Below are 16,551 nucleotides of genomic sequence, written 5' to 3'. Positions count from 1 at the left end.
TGAGCCGCTATTCGACCGTTATACAACTGGTCTTTAAGCACACAGCTTACGGACAGACGTAACCCGGATGTCTCCATGGTAACGTGTCTATAGTGCGGTATAACGGCGTCCAGGAGGAGCAGCGCCTCTCTTGCTCAGGCTTCTGTGTCTTAATGGCGTCGTCGGTTGTCTTTCCTCCCCGCACAACAGCCATCTCGTAAAACTGGGAACAAGCGATCCCCCGCCTGTTTTGCCCCCCCCCCCCCCCCCTCCCCTTGACTGTGTCACTCCATTCCATCGAAGCAGTTGCTTCTGTCCGCGGCCGCCTCTTGCTCTCTCGTACACACACACACGCGCACGCGCACACGCGCACGCACACACGCGCACACACGCGCACACACGCGCACGCACGCACACACACACACACGCACGCACACACGCACGTACGTACACACACACACACGCACAGACAAACGCACAGACAGACAGACGATAACATTCGTATGTACGTACGGAGGCGGAATGAACGCGCACGACAGGACAGAACCAGCCGCGCTGCGAGTGCCTTCATCGCGTCGTCAGCGGCGGAGGCACCTTGCTCCCCTCTCGTCCGCCCTCCTGTCTCCGCTCTCGATGAGGTTGTTGTTCCGGCCGATCGCCCCATTGTGCCATTGTCCGCTGGCATAACGGGCCGAGAAAGCGAACGGTGAAGGGAGGAGGTGGGCTCCCTTCTCTCGCACCACGCGCTCCGCTCCCACCCGACAGACGTACTTACACGAACTTCATCTACTATAGCCGTCGTCCCCGCTCCACTATATGGTAGTAGTAGTAGTACAAACAGCAGCAACAGCAGAGAGCCGGTGAAGCAAGCCGCTTGTCCGGAACCAGTCGCGGTGTTCCGGCTGGTCGCCGCGGCCAGATAGCGCCATCCGACGAGGCCGCAACTCTTGATCGGAAGGTCGCGGACGAGAGACGCTGCTCTGTACGTGCACGCGGACTAGCAGCGAGCAACATCTTTCTTTGCTCTCTCGTTCGCTGGCTGCCGCAAGCAGCGGTGCGGGGCGCGTTCACCTTCGCCGTCGACGGAGGCAGCCGCAACGGCCGGCCGTTTCATCAATTTCCGCTGCCTTGAGGAAATCGGATGAGAGGCCTTTCACAGAGGCGAGCCTTCAGCTTTTATTAAGGCTAAGCGATTGCACGGCGTACGCGCTGTAAGCCAACTGTATTGGCTAAAAGACACGTGTAGCAGGCAATTAAACCGTGAAGCATGCACTCCAATGACTTCGGGGGATAAGTTGCTTTCGCAAATAAGGCGGACGTAACGATATACTTTGCTCACCAATGGTGGTTCTCCTACATGAGATGCTACACCAGGCGTTTTGAAGACTGGCGAATAATTCTCTATATGTGTACATGTAATCTCAACAAACATCCTTCATTTGCGGTATTGCACTAATTGGACTAAGCTCATTGATTGCTTGAATTTGGAAAAAAGAAAAATGACCAGTGGCATGGAAATGGTATCCACTGGAATTAGCTCGCGAGTAGGCATGCTCTTCGCGCTGACTGCCTTCAATGATTCATTTATATCGTGTCGCCTAAGGTCTTTAGATACAGGGGGTTAATCAGTGAAATTGTTCTGTTCATTATTGATTTACCCACAAAGCCTGGTGTCCGCCGCCGTGTATAATGTGGTGCCGAAGACCCGTGGTTTCATATCTACTGTGACGGGTGTTTTATAATCAACGTCTTCCAAAAAAAAGTAAATAAAGCAAAAAAAAAAAACAAAGAAAAAGAATACACGATACGGGCAGGTGCGAAGCACTATCTGTCGAAAGCAGTATACGACAGACGTAGACGGGGAAACAACACAACACCTGGTGCACCCTAGCGAGTCAGGAAGGTACCTCTGGTAGATATACCAACACGCGCGACTGCCGCGTAGCGAGACTAAAGCTTTAATGAAATGTCATATAGCGACTGAAAATATATTTGCAGGGCCACGGAGGGCCTGCGTCGTCGACGCCCTGCTTCCGCCTTTGCGAGTCGTTCTATTCGTTTAGTTGTGGAGCTTCTGCTTCGTTTCATCGCTTTGTCCGTTGCAATTCTTCAGTGTCAGAATGCTCGTTGAGTGCCTATACAGTACCAACTCCGCACCCAACCGCCCCCCCCCCTCCCCTCCTAAGAAATAGATACATTTACCAGTAGGCTGGAATATGAGAAATTAGCGTCAAGAGCAGATTGAAACGCCTCCCTGAGTTTAGGACTATATGCTTCTGTGAGAAAAGTTTGGAGTGATCACGTTACGCATCTTAAACTTTTCGAGGTATCGCAGTAGTGAGGCTTACCGAGACCGGACGCCTGAGAAGACGCAATAACCACAGAGGCGGTGTAGCGATGACGTCTGTTTCTGCATCAGTATACACAGCGTTTGCTCGCGTATAGTTAATCATTTATCGGCAACGAAGGATTTCCGTTGCATTCTGACCGTACCAGAGGCTTGACCGGGGAGTTTCTCCATGCAGAACAGGCTATAATATGAGGAAAACTACGGTAATCTGTGACGTGGTTTGACAGGAGCACTGTGACAGGAGCACATGGGGTTTGGACGCGAAATTCCAGAAAGTGAACTCTGGCCTTCATATTCGCTGCTATTAATTTAACTTTTTCCTGTCAAACAAACGTAGAGTTTTGAAAGAATACTTACCCGGTGTCCAAACTGAAATAGTGTTGCTTTATTCTTTTTATCGATGTGACCGAAGAATGAGACGTTAGTGCACAAATACGGCTGCGGATACTTCTTGTCTCATTAAGAGGTGGTATATACATTTACGCGCATAGTTTTCTAGACTTATGCGCATACAGGGTGATTTATGTTTAAGTTTTACGTAATTTTTAAAAATCGACTGTGGCAGAGAGCATAATTGTTGTCATTGAGCTGGATTATTTGAAGAAACGGACATTAATTACTAGCTCGAGAAATTGAAACCCATGTTCAACTAATTAGCAAACATGGACTAATTATCAATAATTACTTTAGGGCACATATTGCAGTTTACGAATCGTAGCCGGTGAGGTTGCAAGACGCATCCACTTCAAGTGAATTTCCAGGATGGCACCAGTTTCCAGATATTATTTCCTAAAGTGTGGGACGAGATACACGGGCGTTCGATCCAGTTACTTTTGTGCTTCACTGCATAAGAGACCAAATTTTGTTAAAAAAGTAAGTGGATCAACAGTGCACTTTTACGGCGAGTTTGATGGCGCATATCTCCAAACTGATGTCATGCTGGAAATTAAATCCAAGTGAATGCCCTTGACTAACTCGCCGGCTAGAACTCGTCATATTACGAAGTGTGCCATAAGGAAATTAATTAAGAAGTTAATTAGTAAATTGTGTTACTTACTTGAATGGGTATTTCGATTTTTCATGCATGTACGTAATGTCCGCCTCTCTGAACAATCCAGCTCAAGACTAGAATTATGTTATCCGCAACAGGCGATTTATAAAAAACTCCACAAAACTTAACAATGCTCACCCTGTATATAGTTTGCGTAGAAAAACGTGTAGAAGAGGTTAATACACATACCACTACATCACAACATAACAGTCAAAACAACACCGCGACATTACGGGGGAACTCTCAGAGCATCAATGTAAACAAGAACGACAATGTCACATAAAATACAAGGCGAAAGTGTACAAATGAACACTCTCACGAACAAATGAACAAAACACTTTCCACGTCCGCTAATAGCGCCCAACAATGCCGCTGTCCTCACGATCTTTTTTGTAGCAAGAGCCACATTGGCCGCATTCTCGCCGTTTCGCTGTGGTCGGTGGCCGCACCGTGAGCTGAGCCGTTGCCTAGCAACTGCCGCAGCTCGCCGCGCCATCTGCCATGACGTCAGAGGAGGAGCCGGTGAAACCGCGAGCTGAGCCGTTGCCTAGCAACCGCCGGCGTTGCATCGTATATATAGAATGGGCGGCTCGGTGGGATTCGTCGGCAGATATGGAAAGTGAGTCGGAGAGACTGAAAGAAGCCAGGCTTCGTCGTCGGAACGAATCCAAGAGGAGGCAGCGAGCCGAGGAGACGGAGGAAGAACGAGCCGCACTCCTTGAGAAGCATCGTAAATACGAAGCGGCCAGGCGAGTGCAATCAGATGAGGATGGTTCGTCGTCTAGTTCGGCATCTCGTGCCAGGGCCACGGATCAATGACGGAATGAAACACCAAGCTAAACAATAACATTAACCGTACCTCTCGCTACGCACACCCAGGCATAACTGAGTTAAGCCACAGCCTATTTTTTATTGCTCTCAGAGCGCACCCTTGCTTGGTTTTTGTTGGACACGGGCCCAAAAGTGTCGTTTTTTTTAAGTCTAAACCCGCGATGGAACTGTTCTGTGTACCAGAGAGCTAGGGGCCTACCGGCCACAATCACAATGGTTCACGTGTTAAAGTCTGTGGTTTGAAGGCCGTGATTATTCTCTGGCTGCCTACTGACGGGATCGTTAGGACTCGTACACGCACCCGCATAGCCGGGCCGCGCGCAGTGTGAAGACTTCGCAACCCGCTTGTTGCGTACACGTATACTACTACTTGGCATCACGCACGCCCGGACATCTGCGAAGCCGTTCGTTTTGACGGCGGCTGCGCGCACAAAAGAGTGGAGGGGCGCCACAAAAGGCCCTCCACGTCGCTTTCGCCGTTCGGCAAACGGCGTGTAAGCAAATTGAGATGGTAATTAGTGCTCCCTTTCCCTTTCGACGTCACGCCCTCGTCTTGGGACAATAGAACAACGCAGAAGGGAAAGGGGTGAAGCTAAGCCGCTCCGCGGCTGTGGCCCGTGGGCTTGACCACCTTGAGTGCCCGCTCGCCTGCAATGCGTGAACGGCCACACGCACTCTCGGGAGTCTTTGGTGCGCGCAGGCCCTGACGAAAGACGAAGGCCTTGGCGCGCGACGCTTGATCTCTCTGCACGACGTCGAGAGTCGCGATGCCGCCTCTAGCTGTTCGAGTCTCTGTGGCCGCTGTGTACGATGTGAGAGGCGCGGTTCGTTTACAAATGGGCTTAGTGTGGTGTGAAAAAATCCATTCATTGATGAGTTCAGCGGCAGGGATAAGGACGGTGCTGACCTTATATGGGAAGCGCGCGGACCTTCTGTATATGGACGCATAGGTGGGGAAGCCGTCAGTGAGAAACCGAGTTTGTTTTAACACGAAAGTGTTTTATGCCGGGGTCCACCAAGACTTCACTGACGTATTTCCGTCACGGAAATACGTCAGTGAAGTCTTGGTGGACATGCATGAAGTCTTGGTGGACATGCATGTTCTATGACGTATTTCCGTCACGGAAATACGTCTATGACGTATTTCCGTCACGGAAATACGTCATAGAACATAATACAAAGAAAGAAACCAGAAGAAAAAGTTCCACAAACATGCAAAATTTGGAAATCGAACCCACGACCTCTCGGTCCGCGACGATAGATCGCCGAGCGTTTAACCCATTGCGCCACAAACGCATTTGCAGAGAGCTACACAGACGCGCCTTATATATCTAACACTCCTCCGTGTACCCGCGCTCTTGCTCGGGGCGGTGCCGCCGCCTACGAGCAGAAAAGAGAAGTACTGCATTATGACACTAACGCGCACCGACAGTGAACGCTTCGGTGGTCTCAGCACTACGACGCCTCGATGCCAGCATTCGAAGGGACGCTGGCATCAAGAAGCACTACCAACGCCGTAACACGCTAGCACAAACGCGTTAGAAACGCGCTAGGTGGCGTTCACCGTACTCAGCACAGCGGAGCGTGGCCTCCGCAATTAGCTCTGAAAATGTTTCTGAAGTTGATCGCGGAGGCTGCAATTACGACGTGCTGTACGCGCTGATTTGACTCGGTGACGATTCAGTTACGTGCTTTGTCTTGCGCGTTGTATTAGTGTGTCAGTTACGTGCTTCGTCTTTCGCGTTGTGCTAGCGTGTGCAGCGTAGTGCAGCTTCCATATGCACGACGGTTGCTCATGGTCATCGACGTTGGTAGTCGTGATGGAGGAGACGTGCCACCAGGCGTCAGCGTGGGTGCATCAACGCCTAAGGGCGCTTTAGCCACAAAACACCAATAGACATTATATATCAATGTGCAATAAACATTACACTACTTCTGTGAAGACACGTTTCACTTTCGTGTTCTATACCGATTCCTATATAAGAGGGATCAACCACATTTTTCAAACAATGGCCGTACTCGTGCCGTACTCGTGACGCAGCTTTACCACTGAGGATTTAGTCTGGAGGAGCATATTTTGATGCGTTCCACCTAACACATTTTTAACTGTTAGGAACAGCTGTTTTCCGAGTGGCTACATGTTTCTGTGGATGTTAAAGCGGTACGACCTCCCGGATGCCGATTTGGGCGTTCCCTTTTTGTATTGGATTGGAATGCATGGAACGTTCATGGTGTAATCAAGATGTACTGCACGCTCACGCTTATCTCTGCGAACTGAATTGACATTTGCGCCCCCCTCCCACCAAGCACTTTTCTTCCTTTCTATTTGTTCTTAAGCCAAAACGCACATTATTTAGCTGTTGATACTTACCTGTCGCCGTGGCTTAACGGCTATCTATGGTGTTGTGCTGTTGAGCTCCACGTCGCGCGTTCGCTTACCGGTAGTGGCAGCCCTACTCCGGTGGTAGCCGAATGCAAAATCGCTCGTGTACCTTGCTTTGGGTCCACGTTTAAGGACCCCAGCTGATCCAAATTAATCCGGAGCTGTTCGTTACAACGTCCATCATAATACACTGTGCCAGTTCCGAGACGTTAAACCCCTCTTCTTTTTTTTTTCTTTTTTTTTCTTTTTTTTTTTTTTTTTTTTTGAGGCCGACCAACTGAATCTTATAATCGTAAGCGCATATATTATAGTGAGAACTATCGTACTCACAGCTTCCACAGCGCACCTGCAGGCGTTCGTAAGTGGCAGAAAAGCGGATATGTTCGCACGCCTCCTCGTGCTCCAGAATATATGGATATACCTTCTCTTCTGCATGCAGGATAATGACCGTAATGGACGCGCTAAGCACGTATTGACTTACAGACATGGCCAGCACGTATACGTATGTATATATCCATGGCCGCTGGATCCAGCGGCCGTGATATACCACACTCGCGCGTATATGTCCTTCCCTGTCGACAGGCCTGCGAGTCAGCCGGACATCGTGATCGCCGTTGGGCATCTATACGGCGCGCCGTGTGCGGTCCGTGACTGAGGAAGAAAATAGCACCGACCACAGGGCTCTATACTCCGATCGCATCGGCACTTTGTGCCGCCGAAAATCACCGCTGTTGTTTCACGACTGTGTATCGTTGTACTAAAGAGCCTGCGGCACGCTCACTTTCTGCATGCCACAGTGGCTCGAGCTTGTGAACAAAAGTAGTTTGGCCACATCCTCTGAGATGGCCGTGGTTTTTCCAAGTTCTCTACGGCAGCTGCAAGTATGGCAGTTAAGCCAGCACGATAATGGACGATTCCGCATGGATTTGCCTAAAGTTCTTTCTTCTGGCTTTAAACGGCTTTGTGACTTTACACATTGATCCAAGGTATTGCGTTATTAATGCAACCGGTCGCGATGATTATACCTGGGTGCAGGATGGCATCGCCTTCGTGCGTTTAGAAAGATATGTTGTTGTTGTTTTTCTTGAAATTTTGAAAGTCTAATAGATAAGCGCACAAGAACGTCTGAAGCCGCAAACACGAAGATTATAGGGAAATCCATCTAGTGAATACATATATCATTCCCATGGTTACCAGATAGCTGAATAATCGCAACCTCACAATTCCTCCCAGTAATTTTGTAGAAAAATCCGTGGCATTTGGTGCGCGTCTCACTACTGTTAACAAAATGTGCACGTGTGGGCGAGGAGTTGAGGTAGGGGAGGGTGGTGCTCAACTAACGACGTTCGATCGTGCCTATTAGCGGGAAGGACGTGCTCGTGTCGAACGGGAGTAATACCAGTACGTAAGATTCTACGGGTGGTTCGCTTCCTCCATGGAGCTATAAATCGCCGCGGATGGCAGATATAATGGCTCGCTTATAGGAACGTTCTGCGAACATCGCAAAGTTCCGTATCTGTACGACGCTAATATGGTACGTGGTAGAAACGAAGTCATCGAGCATAAGGAAGCCGTCGACTTCGTGGCTCTATCAAATGCGCAGTGCATTGCAGCGTGTTGCCTAAAATGGAAACGTGAAGGAGTATTGGCTGCTCTATACTGAGCTTGCAACCGCGCTACTGGTCGATATCGTTATGGGCTCGAGTATCGTTCTGCCGTTCTGCAGCAATATTTCCTTCCGTACCAGGCAAGATATCAAACACTCGGAGACAGGTTTCTTTAATTAGAAGGAAGAAATAAGAATTCATGTTCACTGTCACAATGCAAGCTTTGCGACCCTTTTTATCTCAAGCTTTTTGTGCGATTGTCTCTGCGTCTTTTGCTGTTGGTTCGGCGCTCCCTTGTGTGTCTGATATGATCAAAGATATTTTGTGTTATCTATGGGGGCGAAATGCAAGGTCGCCATGTACCGTGCATTGGGGGCACGTTAAAGAACTGCAGGTGGTCGAAATAATCCGGAGACCCCACTACGGCGTGCCTCGTAATCATATCTTGGTTAAGTCACGTAAAACCCCAGAATTAAAGTAATTTCACGCTTGCTCTTTTAATTTTAACGCGTTTCACTTGATTATTGGTGAAATGTCAAGCAGTGACGGGCTCCGGTGGCGGATGAGATCTTCTTTGTTATGGGTGATTCGTAAACGCCTTTGTTGCTGTTGCTTTTATTTTATTTTAATCTTCCTGCTCGTCCCCTTTTCATACGGATACTTCGTGCGAGTTTACTAAGCGTTTTTCTTTCAGGCATTATGCGTGGTTTCAAGCGCGTTAAAGAACAACTAAAAGTTACCCTGCGTGAACGAGCGATTCGCTTTCGAGACGTTGTGCACGTGAAAGGATAGGGCCTACATAGCTTTGCTTAAATATATGGTTTATGGGGAAATGTATAAGATAGCATGCGGCTAACAAATATTATTGACCGTTCTGTAATGTTTTGACGTTTTGGTACACTTCAGCGGGTCACACTATGAACGCCATATGCACCATATATCGCCTACATGCTCCTATACTTTTTACAATATATATATATATATATATATATATATATATATATATATATATATAACCGCGAAGTTGTGCTTCTCATTTTTCAAAATTCGCTTTGGCCCATTGAGACATCGAGTATGTATGTATGTATGTATGTATGTATATATATATATATATATATATATATATATATATATATATATTAGTGGCTGTCGTTTGAAGTTCCAAACGCATTAAACCAGTTGAATCTATGACTATCTCTTGAAAAGTTCTGAAGCTCTATAACTTGGCCGAAGTCCACAGACAACACGCAGTCTGTGGAGTAACGGCTTCAACAATTAATCAGCTGTTGTCTGCATTATGACTATGCTCATTCTTATAAATGGGCAAGACAGTGGAATTAATAGCTAGGCATAGTACCCGATAAGACCTCCACAGGCAGTCTAAATCTAAAAGCTGTCTGAATCATATATAATATAGAAGGTCATCACGTATTCAAACGTTCTTAATGCAGCGTTCCGAGTCGCCGTGGCACCGTTCGTTAAACGATGACAATGGCCTGCGCCCCTTAGTGCAAATAATGCGCATTGCGCAACTATTAATACTGCTTTCAGCTGTATGGCCTGCCATCACTTTCGCGATCTCCGCTAACAGCGCAGAAGGACTTAACGCAACTAATTTGCTATTTGCACTGTCCTTTTGTTTCTTACTTTCTTTTTTTCCTCTTTGTCTCTGTTATGCTAATACGCTGACGCGCTGGAAGTTTTCTTATCTTACATCGACCGATGGCTAAGGCCGCCGTCCGTGGTGCATAGCAGTTACCAAGGGTGCGGCCTCACAGCAACCGTGCATTCTTACCGCGCTTCTTGCACGTACCAATTAAAGTCCCTGGCAGCCTGCCCCAGCCATTTTGCCCGCTGCGTTTAATGTCCTCTAATTGAAGACTCTAGACAAGTCACGCTCATTAGAAACAAATTCCCTCGTCCTCACAAGAATCAAGTTTCGCGGCGCAGAGTAAAGATGCAAATTCAAGGGCACTGCCACAGCCCGTGCGTCCGAACGCAATTATTTCCCGATTACTTTTGGAATTGTATGCTGGACACAGTGTACTCTCTTGTTGCAGAGTGTACTGGCAGAAGCAGTCGCTTTAGACAGCGTGTTGCAAATTCCCTGATAACGGTTTTTTTGTATCCTTCCTTATAACAGTGGTGAGTGGCCCACTGCTCTTCGGGTCGCAGTTGGGGAGCCGCTGCGCCTTCGAACGCCTTGCAGACGGCGTGATAAAAATCATCATAACCGTTCTGGTAAAAAGTGAACAGTGTCGCTTCACATTCTGCGTGTTCGGTGCAATCCTTTATGCGAGGCCCGAGCGTCGTGTCGTCGTGAAATACATATGCCTTTGTCCGGTATTGAAATAGCTGCCACGTTAATGTCGCGCTCACAAATCAGTAGTGGCCTAGCTGGCCCCTTGGAACTGCATGCGGATTCTGTCGTGCCAGCTGCAATGTGAAAGCATGGGTATGAATAAACGCAGTCTTTTCGTTTTCGTTGTGCATGGTTTGATAGTGGCGGGGATGATGCTACTACAGGCGGGGTTGTAGCCTGGCAGACCATGGCCGGCAATTGCTCCGCTTGAGCGTCACCACGTGTCAATAAATTCTGCCCCTCACAGAAATGTGAAAGCACATGACATTCATCAACAGGATGTAACTGGGAGTTTCAGTTATACCACCTTAGAATTGACGGCATCTCACTATTATTTCGCTCGTATGTAGTTATATAACCGCCATGTGCCAACACGAATGAACACTTTATACACGGGAGCAATGTGGTCAATAAGGACGCCATAATTTATTTCAAGTGCGCCATACTCTAAAGTTCTCGTAAGTGTGTAACAACAGTGAGAATCAGGCATGCACTTCATTTAAGTTCCCCCTGTGTTCTCCTTCCGTCACGCTCACGTGCTCTCCCTTTCGCTCGACGCAGGTGACGAGAACCGGTACCGGCTGTACACCGGCGACGCCAAGAGCTACATCAAGCACCTGGGCCCCGTGGCGCCCATCGGCATCGTCACAAACTACAAACGCTCGTCGGCCAACTACGGCCGCGTGTCCAAGACTCGTCCGGGCCGCTCCAGCTCTTCGAGGGGCAGCGACCGGCCCCGGATTCCCGGTCTGCCGCCTCCCAGTTACCTGGTGCAGGGCATCTACAACGTCGACTGCGTGCTCGACAAGGCGGCGTACCTACGAAGCTGCGCCGTCCAGCTGCAGCACCAACAGCACTTACAACAGCAGCACCTGCAGCAGCAGCAGCAGCAGCAGCAACAGCAGCAACTGCATTCACCCGGCAGTCCGGGGTCACCGCTAAAGCGGCCCCTGGAAGACGCCGGAAGCTGCTGTTCCATCGACTCGGCGGTCAAGGTGCACATCCCGGCCGTCGACTACGACTCCGAGAAGTCGCGGCCCGACGAGAGCGAGCGACGCCATCAGGCGGCCGTCTTGACGCCGCAGGACCTGCCGGCGTGGATACAGCAGGCCCAGGAAGAGGATCACATCTACGCGACCCTGTCGGACACGCTCAGTCTCAGGTGAGGACAGGGCTCGTGCTTCTGTAAAGAAAGCGGGCGTGACAATTTTATTGATAGTGTGTAATAGTCAATGCGCCTAAAGCGAGCTGTAAAGGTTTCGACCGATGATTTAGTAGAGTTCTTGCGTTATCCAGAGCACAGAAAGTTGGATTCACCTAGTTGAAACACGATATTTAATATCCTTGTAGTAGTTGTCACTAACATATGTTCACTAACGTAACGATTTTCTTCTGTAACAGGGGACTAACTTCATGCGCTGGCGCAATGATGCGTAGTGTCGTGTAACCTATAGTTTCACTGGATCGTTGCGGCGATAACAGAAGGAAGTTGCTTGTGGATTTCAACTGCGAAAAGAAGTTATATATCACTGATGCAACAAGTAGACGCTTTGCCTGAATTTGATATGTCCCCTGTATACACGCGTGTCTGCCGAGATAACTTTAAAAGCTTTTCATGTGCAGTTTTAATGTTACTTCGTAATAAGATGTAATGGAACTAAGCACTAATTTTTGCGTTGTGTTCGGCGCAGGTCCACCGTTGCCGGAGAGAGCTGTGGCACACTCAGTGCTCCCGAGGAGGAGTCCGACTCGGACGACGCCGGCTCATTCACGACGGACGCCAACGACGACTTCGAGTTTCACGACACCCGGCCTTGCGGCGGCGAGGTGCGCATGCGGCCTTCGACCGGCTCGGACGTCGCTTACGCCACGTACGGCGTGGTCCAACAACACCATTCGACAGAGGCCGGCGGCGGATACGGCCGCATCCAGAAGCCCACCGACCCGCCGCCGTACCAGGAGTCCTGCTGCAATATCGCCGGCTCTCGTAACGCATCGTACTCCATGAACGACCTTGACCTTATCGACAAGATGGAGGACGGCGACGACGACCAGGCGGAAGACGGGTTCCGGGCGCCGTGGCGACAACCCAGGAGCGAGTCCCTCATGTCCCTGTACAATCCGCCCGCCGAACAGGAACCCGAAGTCGTGGCCGAGGACGTCCTGGTCAAGGATCCCGCCATTACGAGCGACCCTTACAGTCTGGGCCAGAAGGTCATGGAGGCCATCATGAAGAACGGGCGCTCGTCGTTCGTCATTCGCCGGAACTACGTGCGCAAAGCCAAGAAGAGGATCGGCCTCAAGAAGCACAAGCTCGTTTTCGACTGCGAAGGAATCGACGACGGATTTGTGGCTGTTCGTAGGTTCCCCTTCCAGCAGAATCGGCTGGGTGGCATCAACGCCATCCGCAGGATCGGCAGCCCCACTAGCCAGTGGCACGTGCCTGCGGGACCTGCCGGGAGGCTGACGGTCATCTCCGAATTCATCTAGGTGTACATATGTAACGACGCGGGCCCCTTTTGGCCCTTTGAAGAAAGGCGAGCATGCGACGCCGCGGTGGAGCTGCGACGGATCGTGTACATAACACTGCTCTTGTGTCTCTCGAAAAAGTGTCAAACAAGCAGCCCCCGGCGCTCCAGGAAACGACGTGCGCCTCAGCGCTGTGGCGCTCCGTGATTGATGATTGAAAGCAATGCCGGATTGAGGACCTTAGTATATTGCGATAGAAACCTATCCTTGCTCCGCAACTTAGAGAACGTGAGAATCAAGGTCTTATAGAAAGAGAAGAAACACCTTCAGATGGAAGTCAAAGGTAGCGAGCAGACTCAAGTTCGTCAGCTAGGGACCATACGCAAAATTGCGTAGTGATAGCGCACTCCCTTGTGTCATGTAGTTACGCGGCTAAAATAGACGCGACCGAACTACGTTGGCTACGACATTGAACGCAGTTCCTTGTAAATCGCCCTTTTCCAGTTTTTTCTTACATTACAGTCATCCTCTCTCCAAGGCTACGTTAAATCTTGCGACAACCAGATTGAACTTCACTGCTTCTTGCAGTAGTGGGTTGCGCGAGATGGTAAACTTTCGACGTAGTTCCACTAGAGCATATTGTGAAGAGAGCGAAACAACAGACCCCTTTCGTTGATAAACTGCGTATACTTGGTTTTCTTTGACTGACTTGCCACACAATCTCTCGTTCCAAGCAGTAAATGTCTCCTGTCTATCGGCCAAACAGCTTTCGTGCGCAGTTTTAATCCATGCGAAGTGCCTAATTGCATGAGAAACTTGTGATGCTTGCGCTCAACTTTTTCTCACTAGCACCAAAGTTGAGGTCACACGTCCGCCCTTTCAAATACGCACATACTACAATGCCAGGGAACCGAAGTTCTCGTGCGCTGGCTTGAAGGTTTTTCCGGTTGCAGCGCCAACAATGTTGGGAATTATGCCTACTGCCGAATCCTTGCCAAAAAGCAAACTGGATTGAGGAACGTGCCTTGCTGTGCTCTAGTTTTATAAATCTGCATCTTCTAGATCGTTTCAGTTCACCGTTCATGCGCCACACGTGAATATAACGGCTATGATGGCACGACAAAGAACTGCGCTATGTGGCTTTCGCTTGAATTCACAGCGTTTCACTGAACATTAAGCGCATTAAAACGCCAAAACGAGCGTTTCAGGGGGCAGCAATACACCTATAGAGATATCCTTTAATAACAAAGTGAGTCGCTTTTCGCTATGACATGTACAGAACGTTAGTGAGTGTCTTTGATTGCGCCAAACGTAAAAGAATAAAAGGCGTTCACTCGTGTTAGGCCGCGCATGCGGTGTGTCTGCCGTCTTGTTAACGCTGCTGACAAAACGGTCTCGTCGATGCAGTTATTACCGCATTAATCGCTTTTATGTAAAACCGCCTGATACATCGTGGCGAGCAGGAACTAATTGCAGAAGACAAATTCTTTGAGATCATATCTAGTGTAACCGGGGTAAAAAAATAATGCTTATATGTTTCTTGCTTCCTACGAGTAACAAATTCAGCCATCACTGTAAATACACACATCGTTACCTGAACAGAGCACACGCTCTCACGCCATTTACTCATTGCCACTCAGTGCCTGTAGGGGAATGTACGGGAACGGCACATGGGCGCTCTCGTGCCTAGTATCAAATCGTGCGTTACGTACGCTAGTAGCCAAGCGTTTGCAACACGATCGCTTCTGGTATATTGTATAATACGCGTGCGTTTCTGGGGCTGCACACCAGAGTGTTGGAACTATGGTCTTACTGGCCCGCTGATGAACTAACGTCCTTGAACTGTACTGACATGCATTTAGTTGCCACGGCGCGAGGAATAGTACAACAAAGTTACATTATGCACAATTAACATCACCACCAAACTGCCTGAATGACACGAAGTTTAGTAGCTCACAAAAGCGAATCGCTCCATCTGTTCTTTCCTAGAAAAACGATATAGGTGATCGCGTCTGACAGCGAACGTGACCGTCGCGACACCACAGTTTTCGTTTCGCAAACACCTACAACACCTCGTGTACAATAAACGTTCAGCTCAAGCCTTTGATTATGCCATAGAAATGAGTCTAATCAGCGAGCAAATTGTATTACTCGATCGACCCGTGGGAGTCCGTTGGCCAGCAGTGCAGTTGCTCGCCTGCCATGCATGGTCCCGCTGGTATTGGCAGCGGTGTCCACACCTTTACATGTCTGCGGCTGTCGCGAGTGCCACGGCAAGCAACACGCAAGTGACATCCCCGAGAGAAACGCAACACCTGACGTCTACTATCACTTAACACGGGCACGCATCGTTCAACTCTGAGATTGGTCCCAGAAAGATTTCGGTCGTCTCACCTTACTTGCTACTAACTTCGAGTTCCGTCTTCAGCTTGACAGCCGACTCCCACGAGCGTCAACGTGTTTCTTTTATTTTTTGTATTTCTAAAAAAAAAAAAAGCAGGAAACACATACCCTGCCGCTCGGCCCGCGAAGTGGTCGCGGGCTAGAGGAAGCCGCACCCGCACCCGCGATGGGTTGATTGAACCGGCATAGGAAAGGACGGGCGTACTCGTCGCCGTCGCTTCGCCGTGCGTCCAACGCGTTCACGGACGACTGCCTCGCGCCTCCGAACAATGGTCCGCACGAGTGCGCGCCCTCTTCTGTGTTTTTGTGTGTTCATCTCCGCCGCGATTGCCCGTAACCCCCCCTCCACCTTCCGCCATCTTTGACTGCGCTAACGAACTACCGGTAGGACTATACTCGTCTCTCCTTCCTTCCTCTCTCTCTACACCACCAACCCCCTGTGCCTCGTGACCACACGTGCGTGCCTATGTGCAGCGGAGACGACAAACGGAAGTCAGCGAGATTCGACAGCGCGTCCCGTCACCGAACGAGGTGCCTTCGACGAGACGACGACGATACCTGTTAGCGTGAATTTCTAATATATTCCTCCGTTGCTGGTTGTCTTCGTGCTTCCTGTATAGGGCGACGATTGGCTGCGTCTTCGATGACACTTGTTGCTGTTTGTAGTTCTTTTTTTTTTTTTCTTTCACTACCTTGCCGGTGCGCCCGAGATGCACGGGTGTGACGGGTGTGCGTTTGTATATGTGTGTGCAGTGCGAGATGATTGACAATGTCGTGGTTTGCTGAGTGCCCTCCGTGAGCCTTGAGAAACCAGCCGTCGACGAAGACACATACACACAGTTCACATTGTTGCCGAGACGATGAATAAATGCGATTACGTGTGAGCACTGGAGTCGTATGTGTTTCATTTCGGGGACGATGTTCCTGCCACCGCTGATGTTTCCCGTGATTGTTCAAGGTTGGTGAACAATCAAGGCAACCATGCAATAATTATTTTATGGGTACCCTCTTAATCTGAGGGAGCCTTCGGCTCCCCCTGGCCAGTTTCTCAGTACCAATAAAAGTTCTTGTCACTGTCACTGTCACCCTCTTAATCCTTGAATTCGTGCAGCGCAC

The 16,551-nt window shown here is 49.4% G+C and overlaps 1 protein-coding gene across 3 annotated transcripts in view; it reads left to right on the top strand.

The window, feature by feature from the left end:
- The window catches only part of LOC119446003 (uncharacterized), a 211,293-nt gene extending 194,971 nt beyond the window's left edge, over window positions 1–16,322 (top strand). For all 3 annotated transcript variants that reach the window (XM_049663802.1, XM_049663803.1, XM_037710305.2), the window contains 2 exons: window positions 11,125–11,725; window positions 12,255–16,322. In XM_049663802.1, coding sequence (XP_049519759.1) covers window positions 11,125–11,725; window positions 12,255–13,053 — 1,400 coding nt within the window. In that variant the 3' untranslated portion in view covers window positions 13,054–16,322. The remainder of the gene's footprint in view (window positions 1–11,124; window positions 11,726–12,254) is intronic.
- The last annotated feature ends 229 nt before the right edge of the window (window positions 16,323–16,551 follow it).

Source organism: Dermacentor silvarum, chromosome 3 (assembly GCF_013339745.2).
Source record: "Dermacentor silvarum isolate Dsil-2018 chromosome 3, BIME_Dsil_1.4, whole genome shotgun sequence".
Lineage (NCBI taxonomy): Eukaryota > Metazoa > Arthropoda > Arachnida > Ixodida > Ixodidae > Dermacentor > Dermacentor silvarum.
This window is presented reverse-complemented; position numbering and strand designations above follow the sequence as displayed.